The sequence below is a fragment of the Aedes albopictus genome, chromosome 1, assembly GCF_035046485.1.
Source record: "Aedes albopictus strain Foshan chromosome 1, AalbF5, whole genome shotgun sequence".
Classification (NCBI taxonomy): domain Eukaryota; kingdom Metazoa; phylum Arthropoda; class Insecta; order Diptera; family Culicidae; genus Aedes; species Aedes albopictus.
The window spans coordinates 188034403-188059045 of NC_085136.1; the positions used below are offsets into that span (position 1 = coordinate 188034403).

General features: G+C 39.4%; 1 protein-coding gene across 7 annotated transcripts in view; it reads left to right on the forward strand.

Annotated features, from left to right (window-relative positions):
- Positions 1–24643, forward strand: part of LOC109419224 (forkhead box protein O) — a 223204-nt gene that overhangs the window by 146335 nt on the left and 52226 nt on the right. For all 7 annotated transcript variants that reach the window (XM_062846016.1, XM_062846017.1, XM_062846018.1 and 4 more), the window contains 7 exons: positions 10560–10782; positions 10857–10941; positions 11158–11421; positions 11921–12095; positions 12185–12356; positions 21256–21377; positions 21449–21688. In XM_062846016.1, coding sequence (XP_062702000.1) covers positions 10560–10782; positions 10857–10941; positions 11158–11421; positions 11921–12095; positions 12185–12356; positions 21256–21377; positions 21449–21658 — 1251 coding nt within the window. In that variant the 3' untranslated portion in view covers positions 21659–21688. The remainder of the gene's footprint in view (positions 1–10559; positions 10783–10856; positions 10942–11157; positions 11422–11920; positions 12096–12184; positions 12357–21255; positions 21378–21448; positions 21689–24643) is intronic.

Consider the following 24643-nt stretch of genomic DNA (forward strand, 5'->3'; position numbering starts at 1 on the left):
ATAGCACCGAGTGCCCTCCGGAATAGTGGTCGGGAGGGTTTGATACTCAAACTAGACTCAAACGATACTCAAACAAAATACTCAAGAAGGTAGTGTATGCTGCATATACATATATAATGCTGGATTTGATCTTATTCCTAGTGTACCTGCATATCTATTACAATAGATTCTTCATCGTTGGGGGCCCCGTATAACCGCTGCAGAAACCTAACGTTCGTTGATGTCGCACCATGCACTCGTAGAAGAACTGGTAATACGCAAATGTTGCGTTGATGCACCACTGAGTGTAGCGCCAATGCCTCGAACCATCTGCGCTACCGCCGGACGGACGTTGTCACAGCAGTGTCTCACGAATGCACCGACGATGTCGCACGATTGAGTGTTGTTGCACGTTGTAATGTCGCACGCTGTGGAGTTGTCACGCCTTGCACACACTTGTTGCAGATCACACTTGTTCCCCCGTTCTGCGTAGCATGGGAAAGTGCATGCGGCTACTGCATTGCTTCCTCGCACTCGGAATGTAGCTGTGTTGGACGTGCATTAAAAAAAGGCCCTCTGTTGAGGTAGATACATTTTAGCTTAAGCTGAAAATCATCAGTCCATGTCATTACCTGAAGTAGAAGGCCTTCCCGTAGATTCTTAGGCGTCAAACAAGCTGGGATTGCATGCAGCTATCGGAGAGCTGAAAATCAAGCCACCATGTTGAATCTGGAGCTATCATGTCAAGAGTTTAGTTACCTATCCGAGCCTTGGGCGAGTTCTTACAACCTTGGATCGGGCTCTAACGGCGAGTATATTGACTGTAGTCAGCGGCTTGCACATGCAATGAGAGCTAAATCTGTCTATTAGTTCTATGACATGAAACGACTAAGCACTGTATTACCTTTGGAGGCAGTAAGCCTTGCTTGGATTTTTAATCCACGTGGCCCACGACTGGGTGGCCAGAATAGAGTGCCTAATGGGTGAAGAATTAATATCAGTGCCAATTTTAGAAAGCTATGCTTGGAGATATCACCTTTTCATGCAATGACCGATTTCAACGCGAAATTCACTGGCTTGGACATCGATTTTTCGGCATGCACTTTGTCGTTTTTTAACACCTCACTGTGAGCACAGATCGACCCGCACGCTAGCGACTTTGTGGCACATTTGATCATGCTATTGTTCATGATCTGCTGGAGATCGTACCGTGTGTGCGAATTTGTGAGTCAAGGGTCATCTCTTTCCTTCTATAGATAGGTCCCACAGCGGCGACGGTCAGAGGCAGGTACAATCAGGATTTTACAATGTGTTCGTTTATTGCTCAATTTGGATGGATACGGAAAAATTGTTGCATTTTTATCGGCATAATCTCATTTAGTGTAACAACTTTGAAAAATTCTTTCTGGAATTTCTTTGGGGATTCCTCCTGGACTTCCTTCATGGATTCCTCCTGAAATTCTTTCGGCGATTCCTCTTCCCGGTGGATTTCACCGATAATTCCTTCGGGGTATCCTCTTAGAGTTCCTTCGGGGATTTGTCTTGGAATTCCTTCGTGGATTCCTGCTGGACTTCCTTCAAAGTTTCCTCCTGGTTTATCTTCGGGTATTCCTCCTGATATTCCGTCGGGGATTCCTCCTAAAATTAATACGGAAACTCCTCCTGGAATAACTTTGAAGTTTCCTCTTGGAATTCCTGTGGTGATTCCTCTTTTATTTTTTTTCGGAAATTCCTCCTTGAATTCCTTAAATTCTCCATGGGATTCCTCTTGGAATTCCCCCAGGGTTTCCTTCTTGAATTTATTCGGCGATTTCTCCAAGAATTCCTTCGGACATTCTTTCTAGAATTCGTGGATTCTTCCTAGAGTTCCTTCGAGGATTCCTTCTTGAATTTCTTCGGGGATTCCTTCTGACTTCTTATGGATTTCTCCTGGAATTCTTCCAGAAATACCTCTAAGGTAATTTTCGTTGATTCCTCTTAGAATTCCTTTGGGGACTCTTTTTCTATTTTTTTCTAAACTCCCACTTGAATTCTTTTGAGGTTTCCTGCTGAAAAATCTTTCGGAATTTCTCCTGGCCATTTTTCGTTGATTCCTCCTAGAAATCCATGCTTAAAGGATTCCTTCTCGAATTCCCTTAGAAATTCCCGCTGGAATTCCTTCGAGGGTTTCTACTGTAAATCCTGTAGGATTTCTTCTTGAATTCATTTATGGAACCCTCCTGGATTTCCTTCTGAAATTCCTCGAAAATTTCAATCATCCTTTAGAAGTTTCTGCAGGAATCTCTCTAAGACAGACTCTTGAACCACCAGAGTTTTCTGCAGTAGTTCCTTCAGGATTTCATACAGCAGTTCCTGCAGAGATAAGCCCAGAATTTTCTTCATGGATTTCTCTAGTTTCTTTCAAGGTTCCTCCTAGTATTCCTTCTGAGATTCCTCCCTGAAGAAACGAGATTCCTTTCCACTAAATAAATGAAACAAAAATTGTAGCAAAATCTTTATTGTATTGCCTTTAATTGCAATGCAGTATTGCAACATGAACTACACTAAGCATGCGGGTATTGTCACAATAGGTCTTATCACTGGTCGCAGCAACGGATCTGAACAGGATTTACAAAAAGTATTCATTCAATCAATAGTTTATGTCATCAATGGTTATGAAATAGCTCAGACTACAAATTCTAGAGCGTACTGATAACTTGTTTGCTTTGTCAATGTAACATTATGGTCAAATTTTGGTCACGCCGATTCACGCCGCCGAAAGCTGCTACCGGCGTGTCACCGCCGCCGGCCAAAAATGGCCATCACGCTGCCGCCGAGCAAAATATAGTCGGCGCACAGGTAGGTCTAGGTGGTCAGAACCATGAGATAAACCATTTCGAAGTACTTTGTTGTAAATGCACACTGGCTCCACATAGTGGCGGAATTACGCACTAAACTTATCACCATTTGATAGCCATAGACCACCTGACAAACTTGGCGGAAGACACGAACTTTCTACGTGGTCAAAATCATGAGATAAACCATGTTAAAGTACTTCATTGTAAATGCGCACTGGCGCCACCTAGCGGCGAAATAACGCACCAAACTTACCACCATTTGATAGCTATAGAAGACCTTCTGATCAACATTGAACTTTCTAGATGGTCAGAATCTTGAAATAAACCATGTCAAAGTACTTCGTTTTAAATGCACCCTGACGCCACATAGCGGCGGAAATAAGCACTAAACTATCCACCATTTGATTGCCATAGACCTTCTGATCAACATTGCTGAAGACACGAAATTTCTTGGTGATCAGAATCTTGAGATAAACCTAGTCAAAGTATTTCATTTTAAATGCACACTGGCGACACATAGCGGCGGAATTACGCACTAAACTTACTATCATTTGATAGCCATAGACCTTGTGATCAACATTGCTGAAGACACGAACATTCTAGCTGGTCAGAATCATGAGATAAACCATGTCAAAGTACTTTGTTTTAAATGCACACTAGCGTCACATAGCGGCGGAATTACGCACTTAACTTACTACCATTTGATAGCCTTAGACCTTCTGATCAACATTGCTGAAAACAAGAGCATTCTAGGTGGTCAGAATCATGAGATAAACCATGTCAAAGTACTTCGTTGTAATTGCACACTAGCGCCACATAGCGGCGGAATTACCACCATTTAATAGCCATAGACCTTCTGTTCAACATTGCTGAAGACACGAACATTCTAGCTGGTCAGAATCATGAGATAAACCATGTCAAAGTTCTTTGTTTTAAATGCACACTAGCGCCACATAGCGGCGGAATTACGCACTAAACTTACCACCATTTGATAGCCATAACCCTTCTGATCAACATTGCTGAAGACATGAACATTCTAGGTGGTCAGAATCATAAGATAAACCATGTCAAAGTACTTTGTTTTAAATGCACACTATCGCCACATAGCGGCGGAATTACGCACTAAACTTACTATCATTTGATAGCCATAGACCTTGTGATCAACATTGCTGAAGACACGAACATTCTAGCTGGTCAGAATCATGAGATAAACCATGTCAAAGTACTTTGTTTTAAATGCACACTAGCGTCACATAGCGGCGGAATTACGCACTAAACTTACTACCATTTGATAGCTATAACCAAGGCCATAACTCTTCTGATCAACATTGCTGAAGACACGAACATTCTAGGTGGTTAGAATCTTGAGATAAACCATGTCAAAGTACTTCATTGTAAATGCACACTAGCGCCACATAGCGGCGGAATTACGTACCAAACATTTTACCATTTGAAGGTCATTAACCTGCTGAATAACTTTGCCGAAGGTCTAAACTTTGCAGAAGATACGGTTTTTGAGATATAGTTGAGTAAATCATAAGGTTTTCAGGTGATGCCAAACTTTTTGGGGTGCTGCAATATTCAATTGGGGTGTTGCAATACAAGAAGATGCGATTCCATATTTATGGCGGGTAGTGTAAGTAATTTTCAGCCAAGCTCAACTCTGCAGTTGTTAACGGCCCAAAGCATCTGTCTTGTTTAGAAATCCTTGCATTCCGAGTAAAACTGTTCCACGTACCCGACGATGCTCTCGGTTGGCTGTGCCGTGATCTCTAGTGTAGCTTGGACGCTTTTTTTTGATAATGTTATTTCAAGATTTATTCAATATATTTTAGAACTTGCATGACTCGAGCAGTGCATTCCCAGTTCGCGTATGTAGCCGCAGCTCTGGTAGATGATATGGTTACCTCTAACCATGCGCGAAAACAGAAAACCAAATCGACCACGTTCTAATCGACGGTAAATTCTTCTCAGATATAACTAACGTCCGCACATACCGCAGTGCGAATATAGATTCGGATCACTACTTAGTCGCTGTATGCATGCGCTCAAAACTTTCGACAGTTATCACCACGCGTCGAAGTCGAACGCCGCGGCTCAACATCGAGCAACTTCGTAACGTAGAAGTGGTTCAAGACTACGCGCAGCAGTTTGCAGTGGCCCTACCAACGGAAGAGCAGCTTGGCGCAGCTACACTTGAAGATGGCTGGAGGGACATCCGATCCGCCATAGATAGTACCTCGGCTACAGCACTAGGCTTCGCGACTCCGAACCACAGAAACGACTGGTACGACGGCGAATGTGAACAGTTGAAAAACGAGAAGAATGCAGCATGAGCGAGAATGCTGCAACACCGTACGAGAGCGAATGAGGCACGTTAAAAACAGGCGCGGAACAGGCAGAACTCAGTCTTCCGTATGAAGAAGCGCCAGCAGGAAGAACGAGATCGCGAAGCGATGAAAGAGCTGTACCGCGCTAAGGACACACGAAAGTTCTACGAGAAGCTGAACCACTCGTGCAAAGGCTTTGTGCCACAAGCCGACATGTGCCGAGATAATCACGGGAATATTCTCACGAGCGAGCGTGAGGTGGTCGAGAGGTGGCGGCAGCATTACGATGAGCACCTCAATGGCGACGTTGCAAGTACCGAAGGTGGCGTGGTAACAGATCTAGGGGTATGTGCACAGGACGAAAGACTTCCGGCCCCTGACCTTCAAGAGATTGAGGAGGAGGTTGGCCGGTTGAAAAACAACAAAGCCGCTGGAGCAGATCAACTACCAAGCGAGCTTCTAAAATACGGTGGAGAAGCACTGGTGAGAGCACTACACTGGGTCATTACCAAGATTTGGGAGGAGGATGTATTACCGGAGGAATGGATGGAAGGTATCGTGTGTCCCATCTACAAAAAGGGCGACAAGTTGGATTGCGGGAACTACCGCGCGATCACACTACTGAGCGCTGCCTACAAGATACTCTCTCAAATTTTATGCCGCCGTTTATCACCGATTGCAAGAGAGTTCGTGGGGCAATATCAGGCTGGATTTATGGGTGAACGCGCTACAACGGACCAGATGTTCGCCATCCGCCAGGTGTTGCAGAAATGCCGCGAATACAACGTGCCCACACATCACTTGTTCATCGATTTCAAATCGGCGTATGATACAATCGATCGAGAACAGCTATGGCAGATTATGCACGAATACGGATTCCCGGATAAACTGATACGGTTGATCAAGGCGACGATGGATCGAGTGATGTGCGTAGTTCGAGTATCAGGGACACTCTCGAGTCCCTTCGAATCTCGCAGAGGGTTACGGCAAGGGTATGGTTTTTCGTGCTTGCTGTTCAACGTTGCTTTGGAGGGTGTAATAAGAAGAGCGGGGATAAACACGAGTGGGACGATTTTCACGAAGTCCGTTCAGCTGCTTGGTTTCGCCGATGATATTGATATTATTGCTCGTAAATTTGAGACGATGGCGGAAACGTACATCCGACTAAAGAGTGAAGCCAGGCGAATCGGATTAGTCATTAATGTGTCGAAGACAAAGTACTTGATGGCAAAGGGCTCCAGAGAGGAGTCACCGCGCCCGCCACCCCGAATTCATATCGACGGTGATGAAATCGAGGCGGTTGAAGAATTCGTGTACTTGGGCTCACTGGTGACCGCCGACAACGACACCAGCAGAGAAATTCAGAGGCGCATTGTGGCAGGAAATCGTGCTTACTTTGGACTCCGCAGAACTCTACGATCGAATAAAGTTCGCCGTAACACGAAGTTAACCATCTACAAAACGCTGATTAGACCGGTCGTCCTCTATGGGCACGAAACATGGACCCTACGTGCAGAGGACCAACGCGCCCTTGGAGTTTTCGAACGGAAGGTGCTGCGTACCATCTACGGCGGAGTGCAGATGGAACCATCGTCCATACCGCGAAAATCGGGAGGCTACGGTGGGCGGGTCACGTCATCAGGATGTCGGATAGCAACCCGACTAAAATGGTTCTCGAGAGTCATCCGACCGGTACAAGAAGACGTGGAGCGCAGCGAGCTAGGTGGGTCGACCAAGTGGAGGACGATCTGCGGACCCTACGCAGAGTGCGGAACTGGAGACAAACAGCCATGGACCGAGTGGAATGGAGGCGGCTATATGTACAGCAGAGGCCACCCCGGCCTTAGCCTGACCGGTAAGGTAAGTAACCATTCGCGCTATGGATCAAATATAAGACTCTTCCTGCAGTGCTATTTCGAACCTGTGGATTTTCAGTAGTTTTACGAGTATGCGAGTATTTACGAAGAAATTGAGAGTCCGAAAGTTCCACGTCTCCAGCAATTGTTTTTGCACAGTTAAGCATATAGTTCTTCACCGGCACTCGGACGTCAATCAGCCACACCTAACATGCGGAACAGATGCTCAGGCTTGCAGAAGAAACCCTGCTCCCGTTTCCAGGCAGCCAACTGCCAAAGTCCCAACCGTGGTTACCCGAGTAGTTGCTGGGAAGAGGCCACTTTTCCGTGCCAGACATACCAATACACCCTTATAATTACAGCCAAATAAAACTCCTGTGTGTGCATTGTTTTCATTGCACTTTTGGTAGACCATTTTTGTTTAAATAAGACTTTGTGTTGGGGTAAAGAATTATGCATATCATAGAAAAATGTTTCTAGTCACCTTTCAGCAATATTTCTTCCAAATCTCCCAATAGAACATACCCACACCCAGCCATCGAAAGTCCTTATCATTACAGAATCGAATTTTACGGGTAATGGCCCACTTTCGATGATTTGACATTGATCTGAATAGTAATGAGAAGCACCATCCATTACAAGGAATTGAGAAAATTGATTTCATGAGCTTAACCACAATTGCTGGGACAATTTTCATAATTTGAAAGAAATGAAACCGCCTCAACTTGACTGGAGGGTGGGGCTTGCGGCAGTCGGATGGACGACGACGGTGCATGGACATTGATTTGCAAGGAACGTGATTATTTCACATCGTTAAACGGTGCAACTACACCCCGCTCTTTAAGTAGATGATGTTATCAGTAAGTGCACTATATAATAATATACGAGCGTGAATCCGCCGCTAGACGGTAGGTATCGGCAGCGGTAAAAGATTCCCATAATCATCATTATCGTGAGCAATCGCCAAAGTTCGATGGATGCATGCATATTAGTGGTGAGTGAGTGAAGTCATGTGGCTGTGCCAGTGGCTGTTCAACGCGATGAGAGAGCTACGATTACTGTCAATCAATCAAAATTTACGATTACGTGCGCCGGTAGGAGTTGACTGAACATGCAACCCGTAGCCAAGACAGTGTACGTTTAATAGCTTAATTCTACATGTTATCAAGAGCATTATTGTAGCTATATTCTTGCTATGGGTATAAAAATGCACTGAATTTCGGCTGACTTATAGACTGGCAAGTCACAAAAACACCGACTTCGATTTGTTTTGTAAATTAGGAAAAATAATTTAAATTTTACATTAGTTGTTCATAAACTACCTGCTATGCTAAAATTAGTGCTTGTAACTGCAAGAGAATTTCAAACTATCCTTTCATCATTAAAAAAATCATTTTATATTTTCATTAAAAAAATGTGTTCTAATCATTGTATAACAAAATTTGGAAACAAATAACTAAAACTTATAGTCGTTTAAAAGGTGAATAAAGAATTTGCAAGAATTTTATCTTAGCATTTTCATTAACATTTAACATTTATGGCACAAAAACTATAGATATATCTTACGATCTACCCCAGTGTTTCAATAAACATAAAATCAATATTGTCAACAGAAAAACATAAATCAGGTGGTCGGCTAGGTCACATAAATAAATTTGGCACTAGGGAGGCAAAGTGAAACGACAAAAATCTTTTTCTCAGCCATGAATCTAATGGCGGCTTGGGAGCGTTCTGCAGAGGGAAAGCCATCGCTCCTTCAACAAACAGGGAAAGTTCGATTCTGGTAGGACATCGCGCCGCTCATAGAGAGTGATGAAGATAAAATCTTATACGAGCGACCAACTAGAAACCACTTCGTCCACTAACAAGAAATAGGCACTATAAAAAATGCCTTGGACAATCACTTTTAGTATGACTGTGCTGTTCTTAAGCAAAGCCGTTGTTGCAAAAAAAAAATCTCATGTTTTGTTCATAGAGCCTTATTCAATGCAGTCTTGTTTACCATCCAGCACATAAATTTTCAAGCACATAAGTTTAGTATAATACTTGTTTAATTTTTCAACATATTATTACAAATGGAGTTCCTTTTCCATTTTTTCAGAATTTAATAATCCTGTAACAACCTTTAGAGTTCCAAAATCCTTAATTTTGAGTTTTAATTCAGTAAACTTTTAATTAGCAAAAAAGTAGTGGTACTCAAATGATTCTTCTCGATCAACGGAGTTCTGTCAGAATATAGAGCAGTGAAAGTTCATCATGGTGACTAACCGAAGCTTATTAGCTCCTTAAGGCTCTTCTTAGTATCATCTAGTGTTGGTAGTTCCACTGCTTAGCCGCCATTATCTATGGTTATCCTGCTCCTGGGTTATCATTCAACAAATATTCGAAGTGCTCTTTTCACCTGGTTGTCACCATTGTTTTGTATGTAAACAAATTTTCTGACGTAGTCTTATGCCACGCACCATCAACAGTTGCATGAAACCTCCGCATATCGTTCCGATCTATGCGTTGAATTGTAGAACCGTCAGTTTAGCGACCTACTGGTACGTTTTCTGCGCTACAACAATCGTACTCTCGATTCTTGCGTTTTTTTTTCTGATGTTGTCACCCTTGCATATACCGGCCTTTTGTATTCGACTCTTTGTAATATTCTACTCGTTCGTCACTCTTTGGCACTCTTCGTCGAGCCAATCATTGCTTTGGCGTCGCTGAGCGATACCATTCACCACTGGCGCTGTTGGCATCACTAGACCTGATATCTTCTATTCTCTCGTCTAGCTTTGAAGTACTGTGCTGCAAACCTTTTATCTGACAAGCGTTCTTAACCTCGTAACGCTGGAACTACAAGATATTAACACTAGTCAACGTTTGGAACTTTGTAGGAACCGGGGCAACGTTGCCCCCGTCGCGCTGAAGGATATTCTATTCAACATCATATGTGATTGTGTGTTGGCTGGGGAGATATCTCCGATTTTGTACAGCATTTCATTCGCAGCCGCTGGATGCCAGAACATTAAACGTTGTTTGAACCGAATCAAACGCTCAACAAACAAACGCTCGGGATGTACCTTCGCAATCTGGCTGAAGTCTGACACTGTCCAGGTTGCACTAACTGACACGTAGAAGGAGTTTGTTTAGAAACCATCCTAGTATAGCAGGTTGTATGATCACTACATGTCTTTTTAAAATTTGGAAAATAAATTCACAGAAAAAAAATCTTCTCTAGTCAAACACTCGTGATCCCAAATCATGTCTTAAAATCTTCACATTAAGGTACCATTGGAACTTGCTGAAATCTATGAGAATGCAATACTTTATGCTTAATGTAAGGAAAGTTCACAACGTTCGATATTCGCTTCGTGTTCAATTCCCGCAATAATTCGAAATTAGACACTCCACCAACACCCGCTCGTCACTTCCCAGCCTGCGGTGGTATAGTGGTCCGATTCTCGTTGGCCGATTATTTATTTGTAATTTATTCATTTTTCCTTCTTTCCCCGTCGGAAAGCCATAAATTTTCATCTTTGCCTCTTTTTCTTTGGTGTCTCTCATTGCAGAATTCAATCAGGCACAATCTATCACTGCACAACCGCTTCATGCGAGTGCAAAACGAAGGAACCGGCAAATCGTCCTGGTGGATGCTGAATCCGGATGCGAAACCCGGAAAATCGGTTCGTCGGAGGGCCGCCTCGATGGAGACCTCCAAGTACGAGAAGCGAAGGGGTCGAGTGAGGAAGCGGGTCGAAGCGATACGACAACAGGCGGCCTTGGGACTAGCAAGTGAGTGTTTTGCGGTCGTACTTACAAGGAAACTGTTCTCTTATCAAACGTTAAAATGTTCCATCAATTTGCAGCAACCAGTCTAAATGATGCCACTCCGTCACCTAGCAGTAGTGTTAGCGAAAACCTAGATTCATTTCCTGAGAGTCCGTTGCATAGGTAAGTATCTAAGCGAACTTATGTGAAGCATTATTCTTCGCACTCCAGTTAGTTCTTCAAATTTGATCTGCTTTCAATGTGTTCCCGTAGATACTTTTTCTAGAGCATTGAATGAGTCGTTTATCAATTATTTGCAGCTCAAAGTTATGGGTTTCAAGTTTTTTGGTTCATTGTTTTTATTATTTATGTGTTTATCCTCCATTTTACAATTATTAGTGGTAACTTTCAACTGTCCCCCGACTTTCGGCAACGTGCATCATCGAATGCGAGTTCTTGCGGTCGGTTGAGCCCTATTCAGTCGATAGTAGGCATCGAAAACACGTGGACCTATCCACCGGATCTAGCAGAGCTGGCCGACAATCCCGACGGAGGTCAAACGGTAGAAACGGAACTCAACGCACAAGGACAGGCTCAACTAGATCAACTGGCTGGATCGCTTGCAGATGACCTTACCCTGCATCAGACTGATTTTTTCAAAGGGTCAGTATCAAGCAAAAAAGCAACAGTTGTGGTTCACTCATACCATCACCCGTATCGCTTAATGTAATCGCGAGAGTAATCATACTAAATACAAATTTCAAATTGAATCGCCCGGTGATGGGACTATCCGTACTAACCGAAGGTCGTATCAGTCGGTAAAACAGATAACTTCTTGACTTCGTTTGCTTTCAAGGATAAGTCTAGTTGTTGGATGCATGCGGCTTCTTGAGATATTAGTCTAATAGTGAAACTTTTAAATTCAGGTAGTAGCATGTCTGTGTTAGATCCTTTAAGATTTGTTCGTTCAGCATGATCTCCATTGGAAATCTAGCAGTTGCACTGGGCAGCATTTCGTAATCCAGAATATGAGATATAGAAGACATAATTTACATTTGCATGGAATATCATTATAAGATACTAATACAATCATAGTGGGGGCCAATCAGAATTGTTATTATCAAAGTCTATTTTCTCTCCACTGAACATACTACTGGAACAGGTTCAGCCAAACCACGAGTATGCATAACCAACCTCCACCACCATATCAGCCACCGCAGCCGTACTCCCTGCATGCGACGGTAGCGCAACCTTTCGGTTTCCCGCAGCAGCAGAACCAGTGTCCCATCCATCGCCTGCAACAGTGCACCTGTATGCTACAAAACAACACCCGTGAGGTAGGAAGTTTGCTCTCGCTAAGATTCGGTTCCCAGCATCCCCCAAACTGTGAATATCGATTCTGTCTGCTTTCTACTTACTTCTCTAGAGCATGTCCCCCGCATCTGGAACCGGAATGTCGCCGTCATATCCGCACAGTGAACCATCGCCGGACTACGCCATGCTGGTGGGGGCGCGTGTGATACAGCGAACACCTTCTGCCAGTCCTCCGCTGACACCCAGTACCGTTTGCAATATGGTGACAACGACACCCCAAAGTGGTAAGCTAACTATGCAATTAAGTACATGTGTAGTTTTTAACATATTAATTGAGATAATTAGAGTTGCCAGATACATTTAGCTTCAACTTTGAACAAAGGCTTGATGTGTTAACACTACCCAGGTAACCAATAAGCATTTGAATAAGCAGTATTTCTGTTTCATATCTGCATTCGACCTGCGTACTACCGTATCATAGCAATTCGTCGGCTAAACTGCCCTATAATAACAATTTAAATGCTACCTCAAATCTGACAGCAGTTGCATAGCATTTCAAATGCATGGTAAGTTTTGGTTACCAGGCATCATAACTGCTACTTTATTGCCATAAAACTGCTAAAAGAGATGGGTGATGCTAAAACTACAACATATTTCAATTTTTTAATGTACCTGCCACGGCTGTAGAATCCACTATCACTAGCATGTACTGCCATTCATAGGTAACAACGAAGGAAATCAATGGGAATAACATGCTTTGGCAAATTAATTCCATTGTTGGTTTCCTATGATTGATTTTAATATCAACACCTGCTGAGCCCATAGCAAAACGAAGCAACTGCTGGTGTATTTTTTATTCCTTGTTGGGTACATATATAAGTTACTGCGACCAGTTTTTATATCTATTGTGAATAATGCCCCACGGGTATTCAGCATGACCATGCTGAGGGTGACGGGTTCGATTCCCGGTCGGTCCAGGATCTTTTCGTAAAGGAAATTTCCTTGACTTCCTTGGGCATAGAGTATCTTCGTGCCTGCCACGCGATATACACATGCAAAATGGTCATTGGCAGAGGAAGCTCTCAGTTAATAACTGTGGAAGTGCTCATAGAACACTAAGCTGAGAAGCAGGCTTTGTCCCAGTGAGGACGTTACGCCAAGAAGAAGAAGAAGAAGAAGAATGCCCCAGTTTTATTTAGCTGTGTCAAGTTGACGTATCGCCATTTGCATTATTAATAATCAAACCTTGACCGTTAGCGTGATCCCAACACGGTGCTGGTGTAAGCCTTAAATAGATCAAAAATCCAGCGCACATGAACTAATCAAATCCAGCGCACATTATCTTATCAATGGCGCTGTGCAGCACCATCGTCGACCCGAGGATCGATGGATCGAATCCTAATTTGGCCGAAATCACCAAAAAAGAATAGCAACAACTGGGGGATAGGAGGGATAAGCTATTAATCAGTCGTATATCGGGCCAAAACCTGCATTTAAGACGAAACTGGTAGCATTTCCTCACTTTTTGGTTTTTGATTTTTTTTTATTAAATAACGAAGTAATATTTTCAAAATCGGTTTTCGTACACATGTAGAGTATGGATCAAGGTATCTTCTGATGTTTTTTTGTGGTGGAAAATGTTTTTCGTTTTTGCGGAAACCATTTTTGATTAAAATTAAAAAAAAAATTGTTTCTGAAAAAATGGAAAATATTTTCCACCACAAAAAAAAATCAGATGATACTTTGATCCATACCTCCATACCCTACATGTGTACGAAAACTGATTTTGAAAATATTGCTTCGTTATTTAATAAAAAAACAAAAACCAAAAAATGAGGAAATGCTTCCAGTTTCGCCTTAATTAGCACTTATGGCACATATACGGCTGATTAGCATTTAATGACCTGCTATAAAGGCGCATATAGTGCCGAAATAATGACATTTTTACTGCTTATTGGTTACCTGGGTAAGGCCATTACAAATACCTATTAATTTTACTTTTTGTCCCACCACTCATTGGCTGGTCGAAATCGAATGTCAAAAATCGATTCGATGTTGCGTACATCGATTCAAAATTGCCCAACGCTAGTCCATACACAACTTTCAATATTTGAATGTACCTAGGACTTCAGAGCCCGTAACCCCTCTTAGAGCCCACGTATTTTTGTGTACGAATTCTTGACAACAGGCAACACATAAAACGCCCAGTGGCCCTGTGATGACTATTTTTTTTCCGAAGTTCCCGCATGATTTCTGAAAAAAAAAAATTCCTCCCGGGATTTCATCCAGACATTTTTTTCGGCTCCCAGATTTACCAATGGGATATTAAAAAAAAAAAAGACGCGGACACCGTCTTCAGCCAGAGGCTGCACAGACTGAATGAAACTTAAACACTAGACAAGGGACACACGGAGCATGCACCAGTGGATACGGAGAAGAAACTATTCTCACGAAAAGTTTCATCGCCCGGAGCGGGAATCGAACCCTCACCCCATAGCATCGTGCGATTAGAAGCTTGGTGACCCTAACCGCACGGCTACGAGGCCCCACTATATTTATCCTAGGGCTCATTCCGGGCTTGTTCCGTAGGTCTTTCAAGGAAATGCGTTTTTCGGTATTCCGTCTAGTATACCCCAAGAATTTTATTAGAGCTTGCCCCTGGATTTCTACAGGAATTCTTTGGGTTTTGTTTCAAATGAATACCTGGCATTTTTTTGCGAGTTCCTTGCAGGATTTCTTCTGAAGTTCATCTGCAAGTTTTCTTTGAAAAAAAGTTTTTGGTTCTTCACGGAATTTCTGAAATATTACCTTTTGAGATTTCTCTACACTTGTTTCCATATTTTTTGCCGGTATTTTCGCCAATTGGTTCCGATTGTTCTTGTAGTATTTTAGGAATTTTTCTGGCTTTTCAGTACGACTGTGAGATCAAAAACCATCTTATATTCTCTTACTCCGACAAATACGGACAGAAACGCCGGAGTTAGAGAACATAATTGCTGTTTTTGACCTCGCAATTAGACTGAAAAAAAAACAGAAAAATCCTTTAAAAAATGGTCCGGTGTGTTCCAGAGTTTTCTCTAGATTTCTCTAGGACAGGAGTGTTCACACCATGTGGCTGACGGTGCACTTATTGACAATGAATTGCTTCACGGTAAACATGTAGAAAAAGAATACAAAAAAGAAAACGTCGATGAAATATGTGGCGATGGCATTTCCCTTTTTGGTTTTTCTTGGTGTCCTCAGAGTTTCTCTTAGTTTCTTGCTTTCCTGGACACAATTTTTCCATGATCGAATGATAGGAGGATCAACGAGGGGGGAAGATAAATAACAAATGTATTTATTGAAAAAAATACCTAAACAAATAGGCAAAATCGTTAAACTAATCGGACTCGTTAAGAAATTTTCTGGGCAACGCAAATTTCAAACTCTGAAGGAAAATCCGGAACGCACTCCACTAGACATCCCTCGAAAAACTCATATAGATAATTTGGGAAGAGCACCAGCAAAAAAATCAACATTTTTAAAGAGGCATTATAAATGTCATATAGGAGTTTCAGAAAACATCTTGTGTTATTATCGAGCTGTAATTATGTTTTTCAATAACAAACAACAAGAATATTTGATTTTTGCTTATCTGCTTCATTATGTATAAAATATGATTATTATACTAATAAATAACATTATTCGAGCATCAAAACACAAAGTAATCGTGTTACCGATCAATTTTTGCATTCATTCAACAGACTCACTCAGCCTTCTGTCCTGAACGGCAGCAGTTAGAACCATTAGAACACAATTGGCGATTGACCCGCATCAACTAGAGATCTGCTCAATAGAGCAAACATTTTAGTTTTATTTGCCACAAACAGGATTACAATGAAACCAACTAATTTTTAGCGAGACCTACTCACATCTACCATGGATTCCTCAGCTTCCTGATGTGGCAATTTTTTTTCACTTCAGCATTTGGTTGCCCCAACTAACAGTGCTGATTGCAGATGGTTTGCCAGCAGATGTGAACTGCAATGAATTCCTATCACATACATCCTAAGCGTTCTTGTGCTGCAAGTCAATTTCCTTACCATTCATTCTGTTGCATTTATAAGTTGGAGCACTCGTGGATTACTGCGTACGAGTTGATCAGATAAATAGTCAATAAATATGTACGCATTGCATTGGAAATCTCGAGAAATCTGTAATAACTGGCGAGGATTTTGACTATCAAAAAAGTAAACATTGCAATTCTTGACAATGTTACTTTGACATTTGACAGATCTAGTCTTATTATAGAAGAAGTTGTAATTATGTTATTTTAATGTTGTTATGATTGTCTTAAAACAAAGCTATTATTTTTTATATGAGTATGTTTTAGAAATGTTATCGAGACACAATATAAACTTTAATGATACACAACTATCATTCTGTTAGATTGTTGTCATAATGATGCATTTTCAATGTTATTCCAATAGGTTCTAATCAAAGTTTGTAGAAATGCATGAATTCTTCAGCAGTACTTTTAACATTACTGTACCGTTCATAAATATAAATACATATACTTTATACTAATAAAAATGTAAGAGAGGTTGACATTATTTTTGATAACGGAATTTCAAGTATACCTCAAAGGCACTGTTCATAATTTGGATAACGCTCCAGGGGGAGAGGAAAAGTACGGCCGAGCGTTACGGACCATACAAAAATATTAGAATTTTTATAGATAAAAGTGTCACGGAGGAAGAAGGGTTTAAAAATCACGGTTTAGCGTCACGTATTAAACGGATGCTCCATTATCAGTAATAATTATTGTAACTCAAATCGTTGGTTTAATTCAAATTATAATTGGACTAGTTTAAGACACTTTGAACAGCACTGTAAGTCAGCCATATTGCAACTTCACATGGATTAATAAATAATTTTCACAAAGCAATATTATTTGGATAATTCGTGTAACATTTTCAATTCAATTTAATGGCGCTTGATTTGCAGGCGAGTAAAATCAGTGGTTTCTCGATAAATCTTGAACCGCACGTAAAAGATCACTACACCACTGAGTGAAATCCATTTCAGAACTTGTTATCTGAATAAATTCGAAAAGCCATCGAATTCATCAGCTGGAAATTATTTTTCGGGCTGAAAGAATTGAGCATATTTATATATACAATTTGTTATGTTTTTTTTTTTTTCTGAAGAAACATTCAAACATGAACAAAATCGAAAACATTAAGTTTATTAAACGATCTTTGAAAAATGACCAAATGATAGCTTTTCAATATTCTATAGAAGCAAACCTGAAATCCATAAAGTTGTCATTTAGATCCATGAAAAAATATCGAATGGTCCCTTCTTTTCGTAAAATATAGCAATAAAAAATACCAGAATTTCATGAGCTGTTCCATGAAATAGCTGAATCGACCACTAATAAATTGGAAACTGATTCATAGAAAATAGTAAAACGATTCATAACAAATATGAAAACGATCCATAAAATATGAAAAATGATTCAAAGAAAATAGGAGAACGACCCATAAAACATTGGCGATAATCCATGAAATTTTTGAAGTGACCCATAAAATTTTAAAAATGATCCATACAATTTAGGAAATGATACATAAACCTATAGTGTACACACTTAATTCAGATTGCCGGGATATCAGCATTTTTCCATTCTTTTGCCGAGATTTGCACAGCCGAGTAATCAGCAAACAACAATTTTGCTGAGATCTCAGCAATTTTGACAGTTCATTGCTGAGCTTCGGCAATCGTTTTGCTGAGAGTCAGCTAACAAATGTCACTTTTTGCTGGGATATTAGCTGATAGTTTTACTGAGAAGACGGCTGTGCGCGTTTTTGCCGAGCCCGCAAATCTGTTTTGAGTGTGTAATTTTTACGAAACTGCCATGATTTTATTGAATTCATATTTATATGGATCATTTTCCAAACTTTATGTATCATTGGATGGATCGTTTCCAAAAAATTATGGAGCATTTTTCATATTTTATGGATCATTTTTCAATTATGTATGGATCCGTTTTTGTATTTTTCGGATCGTTTCCAAATTTTCTATGGATCGTTTTCCTATTTTGCATGAAACATTTTCTATTTTTTAGGTTCGTTTCCTATTTTTTTTATTGATCATTCTATGAATCAATTGAGTCATCTAAAGGCGCGATTTATGATTTTTTTAATTGTCAAATTTGACGAAAAGAAGTGATTATTTGATAATTTTTCATGGATCCACATGACTGCTTTATAGTTTCTCCGTTTCACACAGTGATTCTCTTCATGGTTTGTTATGAAACATATACAATAGTATAACTTAAAACTAGCCTAAGTAGCCATTTAGTATGATATATAAGTGCATTCCCTAGGTTATATCACTTGAAAGGAGCTTAGTGTCAACTAATAAATATGATTGCAATAAGAACGAATTTTCAAAGTTTTTATTTTAGGCGAATAACTTATATATAGCTAGTAATTATTCAAGGGTTGAATTGCACGTGCTGCGAACGTAAATTTTAGTACTATAAGTGTATTTGAATGCATGTTATATGACTTGTAAGATGTTTTATAAGCCGCCATTTTTTGCGCTGTTTTAATTATATAGGTTTTTGATTTTAAGTGAATATAACCAGAAAAATACATTTGAATAAGTATTAAAAGTAAATTATTAACTCTTATGCAACAAGTTGTGTTACTTGGGCAAGTGAGACCTACAGCTAGGGTGCGAGCACCGGTTTTGACCAGTCTAAGAGAAATCATTTTTATAAAAATAACCAATAATCCAATGAAAACAACCAATGTGTCAAATGAAAGGTTTCAATCTATATTTTGAAGGAAAAATGCAGAAATCAAGCCAATATTTGATTTTTGTATTAAAAGTGGCACTGGCCAAAATAGAAGCACTGCCGCAGTTTTGGCCATATTCTTAAGTTTGGTTTCTATTGCGGCCAATCACGTGTATTTCTTATGGCAGTTGCCAAATTAGAAGCACCCTGGCCAAAATAGATATATGAGAGCTGATTTTTAAGCAAATATTTTTTTTTCTTACAGTTTTAAATCAAAATGTGTGGTTTTCACAGCTGTAATCATCATATTGTATTAGGATCTACTAGTGAAAAATAAATTTACGCTGATTTAGATCGCAACAGGCTCAATACCGCACTATGGCCAAAACTCCGGACTGGCCAAAATTGAAGGTTCTGCCCTATATATTTTTTATTATTTATTTTTATGACTAGCATTCTTCATGGAATACATAGCTATCACACCTACGGATACTTCGAATACAAAAATTACTATTGTTTCAACCATAAAAGGGCCATGTATGTTGTTGTTGTTCATATGTAATTTTCAATTCACAAGGTGAGATTGACGTGCTTTACTTCATTCATCGTTTAAAAATATATTGGTTGTTCTACAAATACTTTTTCGGTTTCAGGATAGTATTTTAAGTTTTTGCAAATGATTTTAAGTGAAAAAGCTGTATTTGATTTTAATTTATTACCTGGAGTCCTTTAAACTCTCCCATTTAGATATTTTTACTAATAGGGGAATTAGGGACATAATGGACACCCTAAGCAAATGAGTACGTTAGACTTGGGCAACGAAGAAAAACTTAATATATTATTTCAATCATTTATAGCTGGTAGGATGTCTTTATGGTAAAGGAATAACGAATTTTAAATCGTGTGTTTTTCGAATCGACTACAACAATAAAATTGCTATTTTGAGTAAATTCTGATCAAAATAAAATACTTCATCCATTGCTAAATCTCCGTATACATGTAGATAAGGTAACAAATCACTTGTTGTTATGGTGGACACACCCCAACACTCGTAATACCTTATTTGATGCTGCTTCGAAATTATAAGAATTTCACCATATGAAAAACATATTTCAATTTCAATGATATTTTGGTTATTTTGTAGAAATATTTATGGTACTTTTGAAAAACAGAACCATGACTTGTTCCTTTACACTTACGCATTAAAAGTTTAACATAAAAGTCAACGGTTTCGACTAAATTAGGGGTGCTCATTTCGCCCCGGGTGTCCATTATGCCCCCTAAATGGCCACAAAAGATAAAAAACCCTGGCTTTGCAATAAAATTAACTGTTGACAAAATATTGAAAAAAATAGCTTGGTTTTTTATATAACTCCTCTTATGGAGCCACCATTCCTTGTATTGATTCCAATATTTCAAAAATGTGTAATTGTTTTGTAATCGCCCCTCCAAAAGTGTGGATACACGCAAAAAAAGTATATTCTTTGGTGCGGTGCTGACATAGGTCGTATATTTAGATATATTACCTTTACTTGTTAAACACTCTAAATCTGTGAATATGTGTAATCAGTTTTGTAGGTACCCGCTTTTCAATTCTTATTCGGTAGAATTAAAAGGTACAAAATTGATTCATTCGAAGAAGGTATTCAACTCAGAGGGTTCGAAAAAGTTGGTACAAGACCACTGAATCAAATTTCAACCATCGCACAACAAAAATGACAATGTCGTAACCTGTATTTGTTGCGACAATCCACCCGATGCGACATAAGTTTGTCCTTACTTGATCAGAATAGGATAAAGATCGTTCACCACTAGTTTAGAGATTTAAAAGCCTTCCATTGCAATTCTCGAACACTGCATAGCTGTTGAAGATCTACCATCAAACAGTTTCGATGTTGGGCTAGCAATGATCGATTGTTCACTAATTGAAAAGTACACAACAAAAATAGCCTTTGTTTTGTCGCCAACTTAAATTTTGCAGATCATGTCATTATCTGTTACCAGTTGGGAAAAAGGATAATCGCCGCACCTTTACAATCAACAGTTTTGTGACTTTTTTGTCCGCTAATTCTCTTCTCTGTACAAGAGAAAAGTATTCTGCTGATTCAGGTTGAACTCGATTTATGCGGAATCGGGTTCTGCTGCTCCACAAAGATATATCTGGTGAATGGAATGTTCTGTGAAGCGGATTTTTCACATTTTGTTAAACCAACTTGTTCAGTAATCGCCAGAATTTTTGCTCCGTACAGCATTCCGTTTGCCAGATACTGGCAATGAAGAGTTTCAGAACTCCGGATAATTGACTCCGACTTGTATTCAAGTTATAATTTCAGTAAAGGTTTTAGAAACCAGGTCTGAATATTACAATTCGACAATAATTCTAATGATTTATATTTCAGATAATACGCCACAGACGTTGATGGGCCAGTTTATGGAGGCGTTAAACAACCAAACCAACATAGACGATATTAATATCAACCTGGAATCTTTTCCTGGTGGACTAGAGTGCAATGTCGACGAAGTAAGTTAATTAATACCGTTTACCATTACACCAAACCTGACAACCAACTAACGATAATTTTACCGTTCAAGGTGATAAAACACGAGCTTAGTATGGAAGGATCTCTGGATTTCAATTTCCCAATGTCAAACCACAGCACCTACACGCCAACGAATAGTTCCAACTCGCAGGACTCGACAATCAGTGCAATAGCCGCAACGCCAAACCAGGCAACGGCACCGCATAGCCACGGCCAGTACACGGCAAGAACAAGCGTCACACCACCGTCCTGGGTTCACTGAGGGTGGCTGTGAATTGGAGCGTACTTGATGGTAAGTCAATTAGATGATCCCCTAATCGATTTAAAATGTGCATAACTCAAGAACTGTGCGGAAAATTTGTTTAAATTCCATGACAATATTTGGAGTGAAATAAAGTTTGTGGAAAGAACAGAAGAAAGATATGTTGATAGAAGAATGAAGAAGTGGATGCTAAAAATCACACTTCATTTAATGAAAAATGTTATAATGAATTAACTTATTTAAAGGTGTGCTCTTGTCCGCAAATACAAATCAAAAATAATCAAAAATCTTCCATATCGTTTTTTTACATTCAATGATTTAATATTCGATCGATGCGAAAACCTCCAAATTTCGTACACTTAACACCAGCTCAGGTCGTCAATGTTTCACTGCAGTGCTGTTGTGCCGGTGGTGACTGACTGACGCCAAGAAGTCAATCAGCAAATTATTCCAAACTTAAACTTTTTTTTTTCGTTCCCCTACCAACAACGGACTGGCCAAAATCTCAGCTTTTCTTCGCGTTGTAGCTAGGGTCATTTTTCTTCCGCCCGCGCACCTTTCCCATCGTCCCGAGAGCCACTTTCGTCATGCTGGCTGCTGGAATGCTGCCTTTTGACAGCTCATCTCGAGCGTAAGATTCAAGGAATGTAGTGTTGGTATGCGGTGGTGGGAGAACCTGAAAGTGGTTGATTTTTTCGCCTGCTTGCAGTAGGTACGAGGAAAAACTTTTATCCTCCAGCCAAGCGAGAAACTTTTTTTTGTGTGCATTTTTCATATCCCGTGCCTTGCTGACTGCCATGTTTCACGACACTAAGGCTAAGATGAGCGAACATTCATCTGAATGGTATGGAGAAAAAAAAATCTGCCTTTTACGGTTTGGTGTAGGGGAGCTGAAAATGCTAGGCAGAAGAATTCTTAAACAAGATTTCATCAATGTTCCACGTCACGACTGGGGACCATTAGAACCCTCCCTGTTGTTTCGTGAGTACATTGGCTCTGATTAATCAAGACCGGTTACTCCTTTGAGGAATCTGCCTTAATCTTTTTCGTGAAATATTCAACACTTTATTGATGGATGACGCGGTTGTAGGCGAGTTGACTGGCGTTGGAAGACAGATTTGTCCTGTCTCGATGGGGAAGGATGAAGGTTGGTGTTTTTTTTTCGATGGACGCGGGAAAAGTTTTACTGTTATGCTGGTGATCAATGCTAGGGTAACCTGTCCTGTAAAAAACTAAGTAAGCAAGGTGCTCAAATATGCCTTTAGTTCGTTAGATATTTACACGCATGGAAAAACTTGGATGTGACCATCTTTTAAACTCGCCAGGAATCGGCGAAAACGAGATGTTGATCTGAAAAATTACTTTTAGTAAGTTTTTTTTTAATATTAATCAAAATAATGTTCGAAGATTTAAACTATGATTACACTAGTTTCCAAAATAAAATGAAAGCCATGAACTTCTATCAACGATTAAAATGTTTCATCCATAATTACGTGCTGATTTCAGAAACGTGCTTATGTCCTAATCAAAGCATTGGTTACGCAAAAATAAATGCATAAAGTGAGCAACTTTACTTAAAAAATAGAACAAACATCAATTTCAAACCACCCCACCAGTATTGCATAGGAAGTCGTAACAATTTCCACTCTACCTACTGTACACAGTTCAAAATTGTTTCACCGACTTCGCTGTAACAAAATAACCTCCATCGTTTTCATTCAAAACAATTCTCCATCGGATTGTAAAACCACATGTGGTCGATATTATGGAGCTTACTCACAATTTTGCGTGAAAGATACTGTTTTATGTACAATCGAATGAAATAAAATGTTTTTTAAGGTTCTAATATTTACATACTACAGTAGTTTTCCGAATTTATTTCTGTGTAGTTTTTTCTTTCACGCTTTCGAGCTCAGGACATAATTTTACCCTATGAATGATCATCAGCTTACTGAGTTCATAAGTGATGAAAATTAGTGTTTGTATATATTTTATCAGATATCAGTCATCTTATCAGATTACTCATGTTGTTGGGTATTGACCATTTAAACATTCAAACATGAGCTTGTATGAACAAACATTCAAACATGAACAAAATCGAAAACATTAACGACAGCCCATTGTTAAGTTTATTAAAGATCTTTGAAAAATGGCTAAATGATAACTTTTCAATATTCCATAGAAGCAAACCTGAAATCCATAAAGTTGTCATTTGGATCCATGAAAAAATATCGAATGGTCCCTTCTTTTCGAAAAAAATAGCAATAAAAATACCAGAATTTCATGAGCTGTTCCATGAAATGGCTAAATCGACCACTAATAAATTGGAAAATGATTCATAGAAAATAGTAAAACGATCCATTACAAATATGAAAACGATCCATAAAATATGAAAAATGATTCTGAGAAAATAGGAGAACGGCCCATAAAACATTGACGTTAATCCATGAAGTTTTTGGAACATTTATGAAAAATTTAGGAAATGATACATAAACCTACAGTGTAATTTTTAGTCTATGATTTTGTTGAATCCATATTTATATGGATCATTTTCCAAACTTTATGTATGATTGGATGAATTGTTTCCAAAAGTTTGTGGAGCATTTCTCATATTTTATGGATCATTCTTCAATTATGTATCCCTTTTTATATTTTTCGGATCGTTTCCAAATTTTATATGGATCGTTTTCCTATTTTGCATGAAACATTTTCTATTTTTTAGGGTCGTTTCCTATTTTTATTGACCATTCTATAAATCAATTGAGTCATCTAAAGGAGCGATTTATGATTTTTTTTATTGTCAAATTTGACGAAAAGAAGTGATTATTTGATAATTTTTCATGGACCCACATGACTGCTTTATAGTTTTCTGGTATGCTTCTATGGATTATTGAAAGGTTATCAAAAGAATATTTTCCCAATATTGACTATTATCAATACAAGACCATGGTCTTCTACATTATAATAGTTACACAAAGTATTTAA